General features: G+C 42.0%; 1 protein-coding gene across 4 annotated transcripts in view; it reads right to left on the bottom strand.

Annotated features, from left to right (window-relative positions):
- The window catches only part of grik5 (glutamate receptor, ionotropic, kainate 5), a 96,854-nt gene that overhangs the window by 34,963 nt on the left and 39,271 nt on the right, over positions 1-22,620 (bottom strand). For all 4 annotated transcript variants that reach the window (XM_084943530.1, XM_084943531.1, XM_084943532.1 and 1 more), the window contains exons 2-7: positions 13,811-13,972; positions 12,254-12,418; positions 8,540-8,637; positions 8,061-8,226; positions 1,129-1,307; positions 348-401 (exon numbers count right to left, since the gene is read on the bottom strand). In XM_084943530.1, the coding sequence (XP_084799656.1) occupies positions 348-401; positions 1,129-1,307; positions 8,061-8,226; positions 8,540-8,637; positions 12,254-12,418; positions 13,811-13,922 (774 nt within the window). In that variant the 5' untranslated portion in view covers positions 13,923-13,972. The remainder of the gene's footprint in view (positions 1-347; positions 402-1,128; positions 1,308-8,060; positions 8,227-8,539; positions 8,638-12,253; positions 12,419-13,810; positions 13,973-22,620) is intronic.

Genomic DNA, 22,620 nt, shown 5'->3' with positions numbered 1-22,620 from the left:
GGGTGGCAGAAGAAAAAGGGCACATCACATCTTTCATCACCTCCACCCCAGACCCCCACTTTATTTTCTTTTTTCCTCCCCACCATCCTCCTCTGCACATCCACATCTTCATACAGTAATTCGTTTTTCAAATGTCTCGCTCTTCTTTCTTCTTCCCATCTTTATCGCCTCTCTCTTTTTTTCCCTCACCTCTCTGTACTTCCACCTATTGAGTACTTTCTTCCTGTTAACACCTTTGCTGGCTCATAAAGGGACAAAAAGAGGAGGAAAAGCAGGAGAGAGGAAGGAGGAAAAATGAAGGAAGAGAGGACAGAAGAGGGGAAGGGGAACAATTTGCGTACTCTTACCATTGTAGTGAGGATGTACTTATAAAATGCTGATGTCATCCCAAGCTCTGACGCCTGCGAGACAAAAAGAGAGGAAATAAGATCAAAAAAGTGGAGAATGGTAGAATAATGGAGGATATGGACGGATTGATAAAGGCAAAGAGGGGGCAAAGGAGGAGAGCTACTGGACAGGCAGAGAGGAAAGGAAGCAGTCGGGGTACAAAAGGGGAGAGGGTGTGAGGGAGAAAAGTGGGGAGGGGGTGGAGAGAGCATACGTTAATCACAGTTTTACATCATCAGGCTAACACTAGGACATTTCGCTGAGGGCGGACAGCGGCTCAAATGTGCCCAGTAAAAACATCCCATACGCATTCAAGCCATGACTCACTGTGCTGGCTATCGGCATTACAAGCCGTACCATGAATCAGAACAAGCTCGGGTAACATCTGCACCACATCCCAGCAAAAGATGTTCTTTTGTCAAATACTTTCATAAGAATGTAAGTGATCGTTGCTGGCAGACACGCATAAATATTGTTCCCTATGCAGCTCTGGAGGGCAGAGAAGGTAAAAATAGATGTTAATTCAGTAACAACAACAAATGTGTAGCCTGTGGAGCTCCGAGCGAGTTGTTTTATTATTTTACAGATGGTGAGCTCCGCATGCCCTTCATGTGGGTACATAAAAGAGAGATATACGCGAACCCCCTTGAGACATACTGCTTGCACTGTATGCAAGAGTAGCTTCGACTCCTGAAAATGTGTAGGTGGCTCTGGGGAACGTATTGACGTTTGAGAACTCACCTTCTTGAGGATGAGATAGGAGACGGAAGCGTTGGCGTCAATGATGATCGTGGCCACTTTGTCGTCACGGATCTCCTTCAGCAGCGGCGTAGGGTCCAGGTTGTCATCCAGCATCCTGACTGACAGGGTCTCCCGGGAGATGAGAAAGCGGCGAACCAGTTCCTCCAATCTCAGCAGGCCTGAGGGAGAACAAAAACAGGGACGAGGCGCGCATCAGTGTCTGTATCAGTAGATACGACTCGTGTTTTTCAAAACGTAACCAATGCAGGACATTTGAAAATCTGATTTATCCTGGAATGGTCATATGTTAGTGTCTTGTTGCGAAGCATGATTGATGGTTTGTCTAAATCCCCAGGAAATGGAATATCATTTAATATGAAGTCTGCCGCGTGTTCCCATTAACCATATCTCTCACTAGGACTTATTTTTTTATCTATTGTAATTCCGACAAAAAAGATTTTTGTTATCAGCTCTGCCTTGTTTGTTTGTTTCCCTCTTAGTTAACAACCTACTTGACATACGGCATTTTACAGAAATATGGAGAAGAATTATGCGGAAAACAAGTGATTTGTTTTCGACGCTGATAAGTGCCACCGTGCTCTCGTGACACCTCAACTGTGACTCAAAGGTTGCATTTATTTTCCAATAAATCTATGACTCCAGATGAATCTGTCAGCTCAGGGTACATCTGTTTACACCCAGGGATGTTCGGGACAATTGTTATGCAGAGGTTATTCCATCAATCCGGACATGCATAAAAGATGCAGATATGGATTTTAGCAAGTTATGGGGATTTGTGTTATTTTTCACCTCTATCTTCACTACATGTAGTTAGATTTTATATTTACGGTAATGTGAAAAAAAATCTTGAATCAGCCCTTGTTTCTTTATGCTTTGCTTCCAAGGAGATAGACCATCTTGTAATCTGCTAACATGGCTTTCTTCAATAGTTCTCCTGAAAGTCCTTTGAAGTTTTTCTTTGGACATTGGCTGCTTTGTCACTCGTTTTCAGTCCAGTCCTTGTATCTGGGAGCTTTCACGTGAATGTTTTTTGTTACTTAACACACACCTATGAACCATTCAAACCATTCAAAAGACTTCTAACTCATGTCCAGATTAACAGACTCAACTTTTTGGGATTAGCAAAAACTAATCTTAAATTGTATCTTTAGGCACTTTGTTGGCAGCCTGACACAACAGCACAGAAAACCGTTCCCATTTGTCAGGTAAACCTATGAAACATGGCAAAGATAACATAGTTTGACAGGCATAAAATTGTATTTTTGTACCAACAAGTTGATTCTTAATGTCAGCATGGTGTGCAGTGTGTCTTCAAGAAAGATAAAGGAAGTGGAGGACTAAAAAACTATCTCAAGCTGATGAACAGTACCAGAGAGTCATATTGTTAAGAAATTTTTTTTAAAAAAAATCCATCAAAGATCTAAACCAAGACCTGAGAGATGAAGCTGATCCATCCACTGTTCACTGAAGCTTCGTCAGAAATGCCCTCAGTGGACGGGGGGCTGTCAAGAAGCCATAATTAAGAAAGTTAAACAAGGCTGAGGTACACCAAATTACTCAGGAACTGGACTGAATATCAGTGATAACAGGTCTTGTGGAGTGATTAATCCAAATTTGAATTTTTACCCATACACAGACAGAAAAACACACAATGGCACGCTATCAGTCATGGACTGGCCTCCCCAGAGCCCACACCTCAACATTACTGAAGCAGTGTGAGATCAGCTTGGAAGAGAGAAGAATAAAAGGTAGCCAACATCCAAAGAAGAACTTTGCATGTCCTCCAAGAAGCCTGGAGAATTATTCCTGAAGACTACTGAAAGAAATCATAAGCTTGAAAGTGGTCACACTAAATATTAACTTTAAGCTCTCTAGAATTGCACAAACTCAATTTTGCCTCATAGACTTTACGTTATCATGTACTTGCAAAGATATATGTGCAACATACATATGCATATACTCCTGAGAACAGAGGGAAAACAAACCTTCCCATTGAACTTTTAGGTGACTTAGGGGTAGGGTAGCTCAAATAGGTCAAAAGATACAACCCAAAGAGGACATAAATGAATAGGCTGGTTCTCAGGAGGATGTATATGAGCAACATATGAATACATATGTTTGAGCAAATCTCTGCACCTATTTCCCATTTTCCTAGCAACATTAAGTAATGAGGGGTGACTCAAGACTTCTGCACAGTACTGTATGTTTTTCCTCAATAATATTTTAACAAAACTGATAAATATTGATAAAGACCATAAATGGATTGATGCATTTAAATGCATCATACTACTGCAACCAGAAAAGAAATGCAGTTATCTGTATATAAATCTATATCGAAAGGATGCAAAACCTAAAGCCATTTGAGCAGTCTATGTTTCTGCAGCAGGAGGACATAACATAACTCATACACACACACACACACACACACACACACACACACACACAACTTGGTTCTTGTGAGTCTGCCTCAATAGAAATTTATTTTTGTTCAAAGCCCTAATATTCCCAGACAGGTTTTAGGTATCCTCCAAAATTGATGGACACCATCAACCAATCAACATGACAAATTTCCGAACATTTTATTAATAGAATAATAAATTCAGAAGGTCGTGCAGCCTCAGCAGAGTTATGTGCTCTTTGAGTGCTTTGTAATGCACTTTGCCTGCGTTGTCTCATCCTTCAGTTAATGCTTTTCGGATCTCTGCGTAATGTACACTATGCACTTTGAGTACAACAGCATGTGCTCGAAAAACGGAAAATCTTACACTCCAATAGCAAAACTGGACATGCAATAATCATGAAAACCTATGGCGAAAAAAATAAAAGAAGATGGGCAGAAAGAGAAGCTGAAAGACTGGAATAAAGTACTTAAAACACTTCAAGCAAATTCCTCTTGAATATGAGTCCAACCAATGTCAAGACTCACTTGACAACATGGGTGGAATAAGCCTTTACTAGAAAGTCAGCTCTGATGCCTCCTAATTGTAATTCCATAGTAAAGAACCCCTAGCTATGTAAATAAATGGTGGGGCAGGCATCTGTGGGACAAAGGGAAGGGAAGAGAAAGGAGCAGAGGAGGGAAGAGGTAGCACACAGAGCCCTTCAGCAGGAGAAAGCCTCTGTAAGCAGTGGGGTAATCACTGAACCAGGCCAAAACTTTAATTAGTTTGAGGAAGGAGGGGGAAGAAGAAAAAAAAAATCAATGCACTTTACAGCTTCCTCTACTCCCCTCTCTCACTTTCCCTCGTTCACATATTCTCTCGCGCAGAGAAGCTCTAACCTCTCTATCTCTCCTGTCTTAGCCCTGTGCTCTAGTTACTTCTCTCTGTCTTTATCCATCTTGCTCCAACACTGCCACCGTCTCCTCCTGCTCCTTGTGCTCAGTCTCTCCCTCTCGCTGTCCTTAACCTCATCCATCTCATGAAAACTGCATAATGGAATTAGGCTCAGATGGCAAGTACTGACCCAGGCACAGCGAGAGAAGGATTCATCGGAAATGACCCAAAAATCTCTGACTCATTTAACAGAATATCTGGCTAAAAGACGGATCAATTAGATTAAAGCCATTAGGACGCTGTTGCAAAACTGACCCGATTCTAAATACACGCCTTAATTAGGATCTACATCTATGGTGGGTGTAAGCAAAATGTGTGACTTTGCGCATTATTACTTTGCTGCCAAAAAAATAAATAAAAAATAAAAGACAGAATTCACTTTACACTGGTGTAAACATGATGAATAAAACAAGTGGGCTGAGCGGTAAACATTGTCTGATGTTTAACCTCTGCAGCGCCACAGCAGAGCCGCCGCACACAAAAGCACACGCTGACATTCATACAAGTAACCCAAAACCCACTGCCTGTGTGCAGACACACAGTTAACACACACACACACACCCACAGTCCTGCGCTGCCGCACATGTACAGACAAAGTGAACCAAACACTCAGAAAAATGACATCAAACACACACAAACAGTGTCACATACACACCCACACAGTTGTTCAGAGTGTGGAACAAGCCTGTTGAGTGGCAGTTAGCACCTATTCGGCAGCCATGGCAACCAGCTCCACGGCGATAGATAGCGCAGCCAAGTGGGTCAGAGTCTGTGAGTGCGATAACCTTGTAAAGATCACCTTCAAGCCAAATATATTACACAAAAATGCACTCTTCAGTTCCTCCACCAGTAAAAGCTGTGCATTTTGACCCACACGGTAACTATCAGGCGATCTGCCGCCTCTAATTATTATGAGAGAAAAAGCCCGGTAAAAGACAAGGCTCTTATCTACCCAGTCAACAGATGATCAAAACTGAAAAAGGTGTCTGATGCCATTTCAAAGCTCTCTTGGTTCAATGAAATGACAAGTCCACAAGGAATTCAGCTTACTTTCAGGAAACCAGGGGACCGCTGGCAAACTGCTGGAAAGATAATGAAAGCATCTCAGTGATTGAATCAATTTTTCATAATGTCAGAGCTTTTTGTTTGTCAAAACTACCCTTTTAACACTGCCGAGGGATGTGTTCAGACTTCAGTGGTCCCACTAATTCTTTATGTAAGTGCCCTTCTGTTCTTGGACAGTTCCGCGTGGCTGGTGTGAGGAGTCAAAAGCTGCAAAACAAATTATACCAACTCGTTTTTGCAGAGAAGTGGACAAAAAGTTTGGTGGAAAAATTAGGATTTGCAGAGAGCGTAGGCGTATTCTGTCGTGTATTTAATAGGGGTGGAATGATTCAATTTATACACTGATCTCTGAGCCACATTTTTGCATCATATCCATAGACTGCGTATAAAAGAAGGACAAAGACACAGTGATGACAACCACCCTGTCAGTGAAGTCTCGAGTATTTCTGCCGTCACCATCTTGGTGTTTTGGAAGCAGACACGACAAGCAGGGCGTGGATCTCTCGTGCAGTAGTGACTTGTCACTCACAATGTAAGCCCGCCCCAAAGCATTTTCTGAATCACCCTCCTTTGTGACTCTAATGAAGACCATAATTTATAACCTGATCATTGTGCTGTAATAAATGAGATTAGAAACTGGACAAAGAGCTCATTGAATTGTATCAAGTTGGGCTCCCGTTTGCCTTCAGAGCTGCCTTCATTCTTCATGGCACAGATTCAACAAGGTGCTGGAAACATTTCTCAGAGATTTTTATCCATATTAACATCATAACATCACACAGTTGCTGCTGATTTGTCAGCTGCACATCCATGATGTGAATCTCCCGTTCCACTACATGCCAGTAGGTGCTCTATCGGACTGAAGTCTGATGACTGTGAAGGCCATTTGAGTGCAGTCATGCTGAAGAAACCAGTTTGTCCATTCTTCTGTTTTCCAGTTTTGGTGAGCCCATGCAAAGTTTCCTGTTCTTACCTGATAAGAGTGACATCCAATGTGGTCTTCTGCTGCTGGAGCTTCAATGTTTCATGTCTTTCAGAGATGCTCTTCTGCACACCTTCCTCTGACATCAACAGGCATCTTCGCCCAGAACTGCTATTCACTGGATATTTTCTCTTTTTTCAGATCATTCTCTGTAAACGCTGGAGATGACTGTGTAAGAAGACTCAAGTAGATTCTGATGCTCGGTTTGATCTTCAGCAGGACATCTTGACCATCTTTACATGTCTAAATGCACTGAGGTGCTCCCATGTGATTGGCTGAATAGATAATTACATTAACAATCGTTTAACAGGTGTAGTTAATAAAGTGCCTGCTAAGTTTATAGTATACAGCTCATATCCAGGAGGAGGACATTTTATCATGTATGTATGAGGTATATATTAACAAAACCTAATCTGAGTATTAGACTGAGTTTATGTTCTTATGATCTTTAAACATTTAGGCTTTTACCAGACTGCCACAGAACCTCCACACGGCTAACTGGCACAAACAACATAAGAACAGGACATGTGAGCCTTTTCTCAACCACTATTACTCATCATATATTTACAAACATGCTGTTTATACCAACAAGAAAACAACACAAAGCTTGGCTAACATGCCATACTCTCCCTTCAGTTTACTATAATGATGAAGCGATTCCTCCTCTTCTCTGCCACAGCTGTCACTTATTCCTCCTGAGGTGTCTCTGTCACATAATCCTTCTGTTTTGTCTGCGTTTACATTCTTGCACTGAGCTGCTGCACTTAACTTTTTATGTCTACAGCAACGGGAAGGTTATCAGAAAAAGGGAAAACAGAAAAGCAAGAGACCGCGGGGGTTTCTTTTGTTATTTTTTTTTAACCATTACACCTCTACTATTTAAAAAAAAGTGTTTGTATCACAAAGTGTTTGAATACTACAATACTATTATTAATACTAGTCATCATCCTGCCAAGCGCTTTAATTCCTTAGGCTCTGGTTTGGGGAGTGCATTATAAATCAATAACACACTCTTTCAAAATGAAAATAAATAGGGCGAGTGGCTAAGCCCTGAATCCCCTGTGATGTTAAAGCTCTCTGAGTGCCGGGCAAAGTTAAATCAAATGTCCCCTAAGTTCCTCCAATACTGGAAAGCATTTTAAACAAGAATATTTATTACACTGGTTTGGCCTAACAACCCTCTGAGGTGGATAAGAGACAGTGTGCAAGAGCATGAGTAATAATTGGGAGGGCTGCAGCATGAGCCATGTTCTGAACTCTGACAACAGACAGAACTTCATGACCAGACTGTCAAAAATGAATGTCCAGCAGCGCCAAACAGTCATATCCGCCCAAACAGTGTAACAGTGAATCTGCCAACACTCCCACAGAGCAATTTGCACATACACACAAACATACACATACAGTACGTGAGGTAATCGGGCACGCAGTGACACAGCCGATGCATTTACACCCACCTAAATACAAACACAGCCACGCAGTCACACATAATAAACTGTTTAACTATACAACACGCAGCATGTACTTACACTCAGCCTTGGCACAGACCAGGCTGGCTGAGGGGTAGCTGAATGAGCGCAAGATGGCTCCAATGGCCAGGCTCAGGTCCTCGTTGCTAGGGTACAGAGTAACAGACGCAAAGCGCAGGTACGGCAGGCGAGGAGTTTCCTCGGGTCCAATTTTTACATGAGGAATCTGATGAGAGGAGAGGAAACTAATAAGAAAGGCAAGAAAACGCAGATCTGTGGTGATTAAGGATGATTCATTAGAGCAGCTAGAGGCTGAGAACGGAGATGAGAAAGGTGGGAAGGGCAGAAAACGGAGGGACCTACGCCAAAAAATGCATTTAATAAAAAGAAGTAAGAAAACAGCACGAAGTAGTGGGTGAAGCTTAATTATATCAGAAGAAACAGAACAAGCAAGTCAACATTCATCAGACCTACATGAGCAGCAATGGTAGCAAACAGGACGGGAAAAGCTATGAGACATGTTTATCTTCCACGCTCACCTCCTTCTCCCCACATATGTGACTGACAGTAGAGCCAGAGGCGGGGCTGGAGGCGGGACCTATCACAGAGACAACGCCTTTGGGTAGAATCTGACACACTGAAAGGGAACAAAACAAAAAAGGAGATAAACAGTGAATAAGCAGACATAGACCTTTTCTTCTGCTTTGTTTTGAAGGCAGCGCTGCGTTAGCATACTGAAGGGGCTGCAGTCAGGGGGAAAAGCGTGGAAATTTAAATGCAACCAAGAACTCAGAGGACGCATTACCGTTTCAGTTTAACCACTCGTTGTATTGTTGCAGCACAATCTGCTTCATTATAATCTGATTTATTTTTGAGGGAAATCCTCCAAGGACTACAACAGGGCAGCCCACGGGATGCCTGCTGCTATTATTCACTTGTTTAGATAGTCATTTTTAACGGCTTTAATGATTTTCAAGACAACTGTAGTGTACCCCTGGAATCAGAACAATACTAACAGACTGGTGGTCGGCTTCGATGAACAAACGCCAGTCTGCATTTTAATCCTGTTTGGAGGAGGACATTAGTGTGGGAGAAACAGCTTCACACATTTGTCTATTACATTAAGTATTCATGAAATTATCTGACGATTAACTCAAAGAGTTCTATGCTCAGGAATGGCTCAAGCAAACACTATTTCTGCAGTACAATCAAGCATACTGCTGGTTTCACTACTTCAAACCCCAACAGATGTCTTCACTATAACTGTGTATTTAGTGTATAATTCACATTCCTTTGACATATTGAATTTCAGTATCCATGTTTACATTTATATTGTCTATCGTGTGTGTGTTTCCTGTTACAGTTTTCTATCTACAATACACCAACTAGGTTCATATACATAAAAAATAAAGGGAAAAAAACAGTTTCACTTATGGACAGACCTGGAAGTATTACTGATCATAATTATCATCTGAATTCCCACTAAACAAAGACAAAAATAACTGAACTGGTTTAAAATCTGTTGAAATGTAAGGAAAATTTCCACTCTAGCTTCTCTACAGCTCACACAATCGTTTCGATAAAGAATATGAACATACACAATCTGAAGCATTCTGGCTTTTATTGTTTACCAATCATGTCTGAGTAAGCGTAGAGGACAAAAGATTGCCGCAAAGCAATCTTAAAGCCATCAACTATCATTTGGGGATTCTTTAACGTTCTTTAACGTTCCATTAAAAGCCACTTTCTGCTGCTTCCTTATTCACATGGGGTCATCACAGCAGGTAGCTGCGCATCCTTGATTTGGCAGATTTTTAAACCAGATGACTCTCCTGATACAACTCCCAAGGGATTTTTCTCTCCTCCCAAGATGAAACCAAGGACCTTTCACTTATTAGGTCACCGTAAGCCACTACACTATGGGATACAGCATTAGGAAAAAAATGACCACCACATATAAAAAGGAAGTCTCAAACTATCCGCTATCCTCACAGCGGGAATGGCAATCATTCCCTGAGACTACATAGGCAGACTAGCTGATGAGTTCCCAGAATGATCCCAGATATCAAAGCAATAGTGTAAAAAAAAGTTGCTATTTCATGCCTGCACATAAACCCCATAAAACATTAAAGTGGCGAGTGACCCACAAGAACGCCAACTCGAGTCAGAAGTTGGCACAGCCATGAATAAAAACATGGCAGAAGAGAGTAAATATGTTGTGGACACTAAAAAAAAGAAACTGATTTAATAAATATCAACTTTCTCGCTAACATTTAATTTCTAGTGTGGTATAAACTTGTAACATTTACTTTGAATCCATACAAAGTTACCATGGTTAGTTGGAAGAGTTATTTATTAGCCGTAACCTTGACAACACCTCAGCCAAGGTAGTTATTTTCTTGGAATCACCTATTTAAAAAAGTGTTTTTATAAAAATGACTACATCTTATTTTAGCTTCTATTTGGTTTTCACATGCTGAGTTAAAAGCACATGAAGTCAAAGAACAGCTTGAGAATGGTTGTGTAATATATATAATTTCCTGGGAGCACATAAATGCAGGGTTTGCTAATCTGTTCGAGGTTTAAATGTTATTTTGAACATATAGTTCAATATATGGGAAACAAAGCCGAGATTTAGACTTATTTCCTAAACATTCCCTTTACAATCAAAACTTTGTGCTGAGCAGTGACCATGACAGACAATGGTTAACACCACAGGACATTTGGAGCTCTACAGTTATTAAGTCAGCAAAGCTTTTTGACTTTTATACACTCAACGATCCCGCCCTGTAACTTTACGTGGTGTGCTGCTTTGTGGCTCAGTTGCAGTGGTTCCTAAACATTTCCACTTTGCAACAGCTGATCCTGGAATATTTAGTGGGAAGAAATTTCCTAAATTGACTATTTGCAAAGGTAGCATCTTTACAATACCACATTTAGAACAACACATTCTTTCACAAATGTTTGTAAAGGTAGAATACATGGTTAGGGTTTGATTTTATACACCTGTGGCAAAAAAACACCTAAATTCAAAGATTAACAGGTTTAGCCCAATGCTTGTGTCCATATCGTGTAAGCAACACTGGGAATGCTATCCACTGAGAGGCTAAAAAATACCTACTGACAGATTTTTGTACTCTCTCTCTTAATCCCTGCTGAGCTCTTTTTTTATTGACAATGTTTTTGTGAAGCCATCTAAAAATTATTCACAGACACATCAAAAATGCCTGATGACTAAACTGTGATTATTTTCCTTTACTGTGTATTAGCTTGTTGTATTAATTGATTCCAATGTGCGAGCTTACAGTATATGCTCATATTGTGTCTGTGTGTGAATGTGCATAAGCGTCTGCAGAGAGGGTTTGTGTGTGCATGCATGTGTAAAGGCCTGTGTGGGTTGAGTGTGTGCATGCGCACCTCAGTTGTAGCCGTAAGATGACGAGCTCTCTGATCCAGAGACCAAAAAATGCTTTGAGCAAACAAGCCTGTCAGAGTCTCCTGCCCATTGGTCAAGGACACACACATACACACACCCCTGCAACTCAAGCATGCACATATGTACACAACCCTTCTCAAGCACACACAGACATTTTGCCAGTAGCTTGTGGCAGGGTCGCTGACCGGTTAGAATAGGAGCAGGGATTCTATCTCTTCAGTGGTTGGATTCAGCAGTGCTTCCTTCTGTCTTTGCACACTCTCTATATCACTACAATTTTCATGAAGCAGCCTCTCTGCTGCGTTCTGTTTGCCTGTACTGCTGATCTGTATTAGTATTTGATGATTTGTTTTCATCATGGTCTGCACAGCACACAGCGCCAGCTGTTACTGGAGGGCACAGGTCCACTGTTTTTAATGAGACAGTCTTAGTGGCCCATTACTGGTCTCCAATGACATGTAAACTAATCAGCAAAATCCCTTACTGGCTCCTAATCGCATGAAAGTGCTGGTGTTTTATCACCCTATGTATCATTTGAGGTTTTTGTTTTTAAAGAGGCAGCTTTTGAGAAAATGCAATCTTATGTATTTATAACTCTATAACAGCACATTTCTGAAGTGTTTTAGAATTAAAGTACTGCAATATTGCTGCTCCTGGTTCTTCTCTCTATTTGTCACTATTACTGTTAATATTAAAGACTACCAATAAAACCTTCTTGTTTCCCAGTTTTCACTCTCTGTGGGGCATTATGTCCCAGTGGACAATAGTGTTTGCTGGAATGTGATTCTGCCACAGTGGTCATTCTCACACCACTCACTGGTGTCTGTAGTGTCGTACTGGGAGTCTTTTTGCAGCTCATATATGTCCACCTCCACGCGGGCTCGAGCTGGACCCTCCATCACGCTGTTGATGTTCTCCCTGGCCAGGGCCAGCGCCAGCCGCTCCCCACGCCCACACACAGACTGGTCATCCAGGATTGCAGCTAGAGAGGGAGAAAGGGGAGGAGAGATAGGTGAAGCAGAGGTGAGGATGGATGGGTGGATGAAGATGGAGGGCAGTGGAGAGTGGGAGAGTGGTGAGGAGGTGAGGAGAAAGCTAAAAACATAACAAGGCGTAAAGCTGGAAGACGAGTTAACAATATTATCCATCCTCATGTAGATGTGGGAATGTGTAGTGGGTGGACAAGTGGGGCTGATAAAGGGATCACAGCCACCGACTGCCAAAGGAATGAAGTACTCGTCCTCGTTCAGATTAGTATGTGTGCCAGATCCAAACAACATCATAAATCAAACATTTTGGTAAATGTGCTTATTTGATTTGCTTCTGAGCGCTACATGAGAGGACACATATTATCATTATTTGTGTTTTTTCACTGAATATGATGCTGTTTTATTAACGATAAAGCTAAGTGGCTCAAGGTGGTGCCTAGTTTGAGACTGGAGGGAGACACAAAGCCAGCCTCAGAGGGTCACAGGTTAGTGGACTCCTAATGCTGGTCCCAAGCCCATGTGGATCCATCTGCTGTGGGAAATAAGGAAGCAACCAAGTGTACCTTTACTAACTATGAACCTGGATCAAGGCCTCAGCACACATTTGTACATAGATGATAACATTACTTTACACATTTACCATATGCTGGCACACCTTTAGCCCCAGTGATAGACTGGGAACTTCTTTAGGCTCTATACCTCCTCTTGCATTATGGAGGTAGGTACTTAAGAAGATGGATGGATGGATGATTGGATGGATCTCTCGTTATGTGTTTACACACCATTCTGCATTTAATCATTAGTATTATTAATCACTGGCTTCCTTCCATGGTGTGTTTTTTTTGTCCCTTCTCTCGTCCCTCAACTCTACACAGATGGCTGCCCTGCCTGTGCCTGGTTCTAGTGGATGTCTCTTCCTGTTAGGTTTTCCTTTCCACTGTTGCCAAGTGTTTGCTTAAAGGGGTGTTTTTTGATTGTCGTTTTTTTCCCCTGTATTATTGTGGGGTCTTTACATTACAATATAAAAAATGGCTTGAAGTGACTGCTGTTGGGATTTGGCACTTCATGAATTGAACTGAATGGAAGTCAACTGAACTGAACCGGATGGATGGATACATGGATGCATAGATGGATGGAACGCTCTTCAAGAAGTTTCCTTTTGCCATGATATTAATTTTGGGCACGGATGAGTTGTGGTGTAGTGCCGATTGACAGCATCCTTCGAATAGCTCAGAAATACTGAGAAAACAATAGAATTTGTGTAATTTCCGCATATAGAGAACAACAATATAGAACAACAAAAAAGAAGAAGAAGAAGTAGTGTGTCTTTGCTGAGAGTTGTTTGACCCCTTTATGTGGATATGGCAGGACAGGTGGCCACTCACCCATGCGGACAGAGGAGAGCAGAGGGGCCTGACTGAGGGAGCGTGGCGGCATGGTGGCTAGCAGGAAGGAGAGGAAGTGTATTGACAGCAGCAGTGCTGGCAGAGCCGGCATCTTCTACTGCTCCTCATGGAGAATGGTCTGCTGGCTGCCTGTACCGCCACCTGCAGGAGCGGAGGAATGCACAACATGTTACTTCACAAAAAAAATCACTGTCCTGGCTTTACAGAGGTCTCTCTTCAAATTGTCATGATTTAGCTTATCTTCAATTTGCACTGTCAGATTCCCACGGAGTGGAAGCACCTGTGACTTGACAGCACATACAATACACTTTAAAAATCAGCTATGAAGATGTTCACTGTCACTTCACAAGGCAGCCCAGTCCTATGCATACAGCCTGTCTAATCATAAAATACAGTACACACAGCTCTATTCATGTCTCCTGTGGAAAGGCTGCCGTTTAGAAGTGACAGGATGCATCCTTGAAGGGATCTCCAGAGGCAGTTCAAAGAAAACATCACAGCTGACACGCAAGATGTCACGCAGTCAGTCATGCACATCCTTATTGTACATACACACATATATACACAAGCGCAAACAAATGCAAACACACAGATATGTCAATACGCTAGAAACACAGAGTTCATGACAAAGACAACTGCCTTGAACAGTGTATATATATTCCTTACACCCCCACTACACAAGATACACATTTACGTGTTTTTTTGTAACCTAACCTCCATCACAACCTTCAAACAGACACACAAACACAAAGAAAGAAACAGAGCTCAGCTGAGCTCCAGTGGTGCTAAGCAGCTCTCTCCAGGAGTGACACATCCTTGCTCTGACTGACAACATGACAAGGCGGTGTGAAAGAATGGAGAGATGAAGGGAGGGATGAAGACAGAGGAGAGGGGAAGGAGTGCTGTGTGACAGCCAGGCTAGGGGGAGGGGGAGGGGGGTGTTGGTGAGGAGGTTATGGTGGTAGAGGGTGTTGACTTGGGATTGTTTCAAGCATCTCGTTCACTGGTCTGAGGTCTTGACAGACAGCGGGGACACTCAGGTTCAGGACCTTGAATTGACCCTTGCAGCTGAGAACGGGGGCTGACCTGAGACCCTGACGAATGCATGCAGGGGTGAGCTGGTATTATTGGAGTATACACCGTGTGTGCATCAAAGACACGGATCACGAGGATTGTCTTTGTTGAATAAAAACGCCTCCACCCTCTGTCCTTTTTTTATAGCCATATTCACTTTGAGATGTCCATGTTATCTTTGTTTTTTTACCTCACTCACCTTTCCAACACTCGTTTGACTTTGATGTTTAAAGCACATCAAAAAAATCTGCAACCCTCTGCTTTGAATCTATCTTCACAGTCTTCTAAACCAGCCACACTTCCCCGTTCCTCTGCTTTTTCTTTGCTCTTTATGCAATAACCGACCTCCCATTCATCCTGCCTGACTTTACATGTCTCGCAATCGAAGGGTGGGCAAATGTGCGCGTCAACATGTTTGTAATACTAATAACATACACCATACCGTGCAGATGGCTGTGCCGCTCTCATTATGGTTGCTGTAGTTCAAAGTGAACAGAGGCAGAGCTTATGCGAGGCCATCTGTATGTGTGACACAACATAGAATAAGAGGCACAATATGGGAGCAATTTTCCATCTCATTGTTTTCCATAAATCATTCCTGTTCAACACAGTGTGTCACGGCAAAGATGAAAACTAGTAAGTAGTTCACCAACAGTTTAAAGTTCCTCCTTGTCATCATGTTTGTGTGCACGAATTCAAAGTTGAGCGCACAACGAGCTCAGCGTGGCACACTGCTGTAACGCAACTGTGCGTCGTGCTGCAAGTACTCCATTTTGCTGGCTTTTACTATTGGATTCTGTTTGCTTGCCGTACCAGTGGTTTCCTTCTCAATTTACTCTTCACCAAATTGTGTGTGTGCACGTGTGCATGTCCCTGTGTTTATTCCAGTGCATGTATGAGCGTGCGCTTTCCTCGTGTGTGTGATGGGGTATTGATCGAGGCCAGTCGAAGTGGCGGGCCCTCAGGTGCAGTCAATCAAAACAATGGGGAACCTATCATGGGAGCGCTGCATTTCACAGGAGCCATTTGATTGGCTATTACCAAGAAGCAGATTGCCCTGATGACGAATAAGATCCGAACTGAGGCTATGCCTTCATCAGTGATGGGGAGGAACTGGTGCTATTTCATTGTTATTGAGAGCTATTGACAGCATTGGACAGAGAAGATTATAGTTTCTGTACTCCAAGGAGAGGAATAGTGGGAGTGAGGAAGAAGATGGAAATCTGCGATAGAAGTAGAATAAGAGGAGAATAAGAGAAAAAAATCAAACCGAGGGAATAGGCTTGTGACGATGAGGGAATAAAAGAGCAAAATTGAATACAGAGAGAAGAGATTGGAAAGTGTCTCTGCAGGAGGAGACGCAGAGGAGTATAGAGACAGAAAGGCAGCGGTGAAAAAGTATATTTCCTCAAGGACTGTACTCAGGTATCAATCTGAAGTACTTCCAATTTTCTCTAGTATTTTTTAATCTAAGTTACTTCATACTTGCACTATATTTAAAGGGAAATGTGTGCTTTTCCTTTCACTACATGTGTTTGACATCAAATAGTTTGTTTTTAGGAATATAATTACCAAACAAAATGTGTAACACACTGTAAAACAAATATGACTCATTGCTGTAGAATAAGCTCCCAACATTAAAGTGGGTATTGTTAATTATCTCACCTAACCGCACCATTAAAATTCTACTCACACTGTATGTCAAAAACTAGTCTCTAATGCGGTGCATATAATAAAATATATTCTATCATACATAAAAGTCGAGAGAGTCATATGTCTCATGTACCACTAATGCAGCCTCTTTTTGCTAGTTTTTATACAGCAAAATGTTTATTTTTAGAATTACAGTTGTGTAAAAAAGACAGAAAGATGACAAGAAAAGATTTACTGGATGGTAATGCTAAACCACCAAGAAGATTCATGGATGTAATGAAGAAGAACATTCAGAGGGTTGATGTGACAGAAGAGCATGCTAGTGATAGGGTGAGATGAAGGCACCCTACTGTGGGGACCGCTAAAAGGAGTAACTGAAAGATAAAGAAGAAGAGGCCAGGCGTGAAAAATAAAAATTTTCATAGCTGCAGTTCTGTAGCAAACTAAGAACACTCTTATTGAGTCTACAGGAATTAGGATAGTAAGCAGCAGCCCTTTGTCACCGATCAAAGCATTCAGGTGAGTGTTAACACAGTGCCACAATCTTAGAGAGAGTGGACATCACAGAAAATTCACTCCAAGGTCATAATGTGCAATCTTCAGAGAAACAGCAAAAAAGCCCAAAAGCTACAGCTCAGACTCTACAGGCCTCAGTGAGCATGTTAACAGTTAGAGCTGACAGTACAATAAGACCAAGACTGAACAAGTGTGGTTGTTTGGAAGGGTTACCTGAGAAAGCTTCTTCTTTCTGAAAAGAACATGGCAGCACGGCATAGATTTGCAAAGTTGGATCTGAACAAACCACAAAATTTCTGGAACAATGTAATTGGACAGCCAAGACCAAAGTGGAAGATGTTTAACCGTAATCCACAGCACCACCACCTTCGGCAGAAACAAAACACAGCACCTTAACAAAAACACTTCATACCAATTAGCAGGCACAGTTGTGTAGGGCTGATGATTTTGGCTTGTTTTGCAGCCATGGGACCTCTGTACTTTACAGTCATTGATTCAACCATGAACTCGTCTGAATGCCAAAATGTTCTAAAGTCATATGAGCGACCGTAACAGCTAAAACTCAGCCGAATTTAAATCTTGGCTCACACAAACAGATACCCTCAAATCACACAGACCTGAATTAATGTAAAAATAGTTACAATGAATTCAAGCTATTGCTGCTATAAGTGATTCTAAGAGCTACAGAAGGATGTACTTAGATTTTCAAAGACCTGCATAGAGTCCAGTGAAAACTTACATGATTGTATATTAAATGTTAAAAATGCCAAAGGTTTTCTTACATTTCTTTTCCATATGAGAATTTTGGTTTTTTTACTGACAATATGAATGATATTACAATAGTCAGTAATCAGCAGTGAAACACTGTCACATTACCAACAAGTCTGATTACTGTCTGACATTATAAACAGCTTTATGTTTAATAATCCAGAGGAGACTTGGTCATGCAGAAAAACAGTGATCAAAACTAAGGTCACCAGTTCTAGTTACTGTGGATGTAACTTATACAGGGCTATTTTATAGGTGTGCAGCAGTAACATTTATACAAACAATTCAATACATTTAAACTTACAAACACCTAATTCAAACATATAAATTCATGTTTTAAATCCCTCTTTTTGTTTCTATTGTTTCAAGTGCATTTTATGTTAGTAATGTTAGGTGCAACATACAATTCACTGCCGGGTGATAGAAATCCAGAGAAAACAGTACAAACCTGTATTTTAGCACTCGTGGTTTTCTAGGAAACGCTGATTATCATTGTAACAATACATTTTACCTATGATGGTTTTTGCCGCAATAACTGTGGCATGAAATTCTGGGTCTGAGCACCTCTTCCATCACTGCAGGTGAACGAAAGAAAATAAGCGGCTGCAACGCAGCAGAATAGGATGAGGGGAATTTGGTGAGACACACAGTCAGAAAGAAATAGAGAGCAAATGTTGAGAGACTATTGCCGTGTTTAATTTGCGAGGGCTGTGTTTCTGGCGGCCGTACCAGCTCCACTGCTACAGTAGTACATGGATGAGTCCCTGTAGTAGTCGGGTGTCAGTCTGCAGGGAGCTGAAGCAGCAAGAGGGCCGAGCAGAGCCAGACTAGTCTGAGCTGTAGAGAAAACACTGCTTCAAGCTCCCCTAGCTCGCTTTCATTCTGCACCCTGCTGTAAGTCACCCCACATGCTGGTACCGCTGACAAATACACAAAAGCTAAAATATATAAATATCCTGACTTTCTGTGTGTATGTGTGTGTTTGTGCATGTGTGCAGGACAGTGTATAAAAAAGAGAGAGAGGGAAAATGGAGAGTTTGAGTGGAGCACATTCATTCCAGTTGGAGATTTAGTTGTTTGGTGCATGCATTCATCTTACTGTGTGTGTGTGTGTGTGTGTGTGTCTGTCTGAAAACATATGCATATTTGTGTGTGCTTCTTTTTGTTTGTGTGTAAGTGCTGCAGACTTGGCGGCTTGCTTATAGTGTCTGCAGAGCCTATTATGAAAGAGAAAACCGTAAAATCAGAGATCTTAATTATCTAGAGAGAGCACGAGGGAGAAGGGGTGGGTGGGTTGTATAGCAGAGTAGGAGAGACGGGAGGGACGGGTGGGGGTGTATGGAGAGAATCAGACAACGAGGGAATGCTATCTCGCCTCGCACCCCCAGGCAGATGAAGAGAGGATGAACAGAGACTAAGGCAAAGAAAGCGGGATGAGCGATAGCAGGAGAGGAGTTGGGGGGGAAAATAGAGGAATGCAAAGAAAGAGAAAAAGAAATCAGACAGAGAAATACAGCTTGAGGGGGGGAGAGGAGAAGGAGAAGGGTTTCAGCAGGGGGTGGGCTGGCGAATGATTTGTTTTTCCCCTTCTGCCTCTTTGTATGACACAAGAAAATCTGACAGTTATCATAATGGAAGGATGAATCATTCCTATAATTGAATTTGCAAGTGGAACGGCTTCAGTGGCTGTGGATTTAAGGAGACTGTACCGCCAGCCATTATGGGACACAAGTGCTATTTTGCTCATTTTTCTCACAATTAACAGTCACTGCTGACTAGAGCCGGCCGGTTTGCAGACAGCTGGGCTAGCGTGCCTGAATGAGCGCGGTCAGGCCATTTCAGAGCATTCGTTAACCCCCAGACAGCAAGAACGAGCCGAGTGGTCGGTCTAGTTAATGTGTGTGTGTTTGTGTGCATGTGTGAGTAGTTTGTGTACAGTGGGGGTGGAAAAGCACTAGGGACCCTTCACTTTGGCCCTCTTGGCAGAATTATGTCTTGAGCTCTTTGTGTCGCATCTAATATCAAAGCAGAAGCACATGTTCTTGGTCTCATTGACTCAGCATTTTGGCTTTGGACCCCTTCACTTTACCTTGGATGCACCTCTCTAATCTCCCCATTTCTGACTTTCTCTTCTAGCTTAGCTTTGTCCTTCTCTCTCTCTTCCTCTTTTCAGAAATGCACTTTTCTTTCTAAGGATTTTAACATCATCGTTGCCATTCCTTTCAAACTTAGGCTGAAGATTTCAAGGTGAAGTTGAACATTTTGAGAAACCATGATTTATTCATGTGACGCTGCCTACCAGTGAGCCGTCTATCTGAAGTTTGATTTTTGAAAATGTTTACTTGACTGGAGAATGGTGGGTAAAAGGTTATATTAGCTTGGCCACACAGAATAACAAAGAGTGAGCCTTCCACTCATATTTTAAAACTACTCCAAATGCAAAGTAAACCTTACAAAGGCAGTGGGCACAATAACATGAACAGCTATAGTAAATCATTCAAATTTGAAATAGTGCAGAAATAAAAGTGACGGTGCTAAATATTTGTTTTATGCTAAGAGTTTCTCTCATTCGAGATCAACATTGCAAACTGCAATCTGAAAAAAAAATGTGTTAGATCAACCCTATCATTAGAGCTTCTGCAAAAATATCAACTTCTGCTAACATCTTTAAAACCCTTTTTTTGCAAGGCAACTGAAACCCCACAGTCTGAGGCGAAGGATCGACCGGGGTTACAGGTTTTAAAAAGCAAACACTTATTTCGTCATTGCATTGATGAAATCTGTGAACTCCTGCAGCTTCCTGTAAGAAAGCCATTCATGATGCTGCAATTGAAAGGGCACGGTTCATCCTGCACCGTTAACACATGACTGTCCAAATTTGTGACAGGCAATTCTGTGCTGACAGTCTCTGAGAAAGGCAACTTTATTTTCTGCAGATCTTTAATCAATCTTGATAATCCCTTCTGAGAATAAATGCCATACCACTGCAGGATCCAGCAAATTGAGTGTTGATTTTTCGCAATTTCCTTTGACTGTAAATGGATTTTGGGCTGTCGATCAGAAAAAAACGAAAAAGTTGAAGATGTTACCCCAGCTTCTGTTAAATGTGAAGGCAACAAATAATCAAGCAGATTGGCAAAAAGAAAGCAAAACAAGCCCTCATCATCATCATCACTATTCCACTAGCAGGATTTACTGCATGGCTTTTTTGACTGCATCAGGTATTTCCACTATTGTGGCCAACGCAAGTCACTCAGATACTTCCATATATTTCGTATGTCTCCACCTTGTTCTCTTTCAGCAGTGCTGCAGACACTTTGATCTCTCATTTTCACCTTCTCCTCTCTCTCTCCCTGCTTTCTCCCCCATCCCTGTATCTCCTCTCCCTCAGCCTCGATCTGTTTTGTCTCATCTTCAGGAACAGTCTATACCCCTGTCTCTTTACTGACCCCTCTCTCCTCGTTCCCCATCTTAGCTCTCAGCGGTCTCTTCAATCTCGACAGTGCACTTTCTCTGTTACAGCCTCTCCTTTCCCCCTCACCCATCTCCCCCCCTCTCTCTCCCTCTCTGTTCATTGAACATGGATAAATTCTTCCCAGTGTTCTCCTTGACAAAGAGGCCCTCAGTCGGTGACACCGCCTGCTTGGGGAACCACCGTGCTCCTGTGACACTGTCACATCCGAGTATGTCACGCACAAACGTACACACAGGCACCCGAAAGCTGCACGCACATGCCCAAACTCTCAAACAAAACTCTGTGTGTATGTGTGTGTTTGCTTGCTCACGCGTAAGTGCGTCATTTGATTTGTTTTTTCTATGTCCGAGTTCCGATGCGCGTCTTCGTTTTATTTGTTTGCATGCGCCAGCAGCAAGTTTACATTTCAGCCCTCCTGCATGCATATGTACCACCTGCTGTTCAGCTCAGAGCCGAGGCATGTGTGCACGCGTGAGTTTGTGTGTGTGTGTGTGACATTCAGTTCACTGCTTTCACCACAAACGATGCAAAAAGATGCGCCGCTCACTGTATCCAGCTGTCGGTGCAGTTCCCACTTGTTGCAACTGTGGCTTATGTAAGCACAGCACTTTAATCACAATTAGGGAGCTCTCCTTGAACTCACTCGCCCCCTGGCTTGTTTGGAGAGCTAAAATTTGCATTCAGAGCAAAGCCTTGGAATGTATAAGAGTGATATTATTGCGCAGGGCACTGCGAAGAGAACAATGTCTGAGTAAGAATAGAGCGCTGTCAGTTTAAATCAGTGGAGGCTATTAGGTGGACGTCAGAGTGGATATAAAATCTTTTCACTTTCATCATAAACTGATTTTACGTGTTTAGTTATAGGAATTTATGTAAGTGTGTCCCCATCATTGAGGTAGAAATGTCTTGAGCGTTGAATTTTTATTAACTGTTATAATTTTGTGCTATTTTTATAGTAGTTGCCTTTTCCACAACTGCTGCTCCTTACTGCACAGCCGGCCATCCACGGAGGAGGGATGTCTTTTTTGGATTGCTTCTCCTGAGGATTCTTTTCATTGTTCTTTTTGCTCATGTGCTAAAGGATTTTTTTCCCTCTATATGCGTGTGTCTGTGTGTGTCAGTAGTATTTTTTTTCTTAGAGAGCTGTGCGAGCACCACAGTCAGCATGTAAACCCATTGAGATATTTGTATGTCATGACAGTTTTATACAAATAAAGCTTAATAGCATAAGTTGAGGTGATGCAGTGTCGCGAAGACGTCGTATTAACACGGAGATGTTGATGCATGTAACATTATGTACAGC

Source organism: Perissodus microlepis, chromosome 11 (genome assembly GCF_051167445.1).
Source record: "Perissodus microlepis isolate ML-2025 ecotype Zambia chromosome 11, ASM5116744v1, whole genome shotgun sequence".
NCBI lineage: Eukaryota > Metazoa > Chordata > Actinopteri > Cichliformes > Cichlidae > Perissodus > Perissodus microlepis.
The sequence above is the reverse complement of the archived record's forward strand: the minus strand, read 5'-3'. Positions and strand labels throughout refer to the sequence as shown.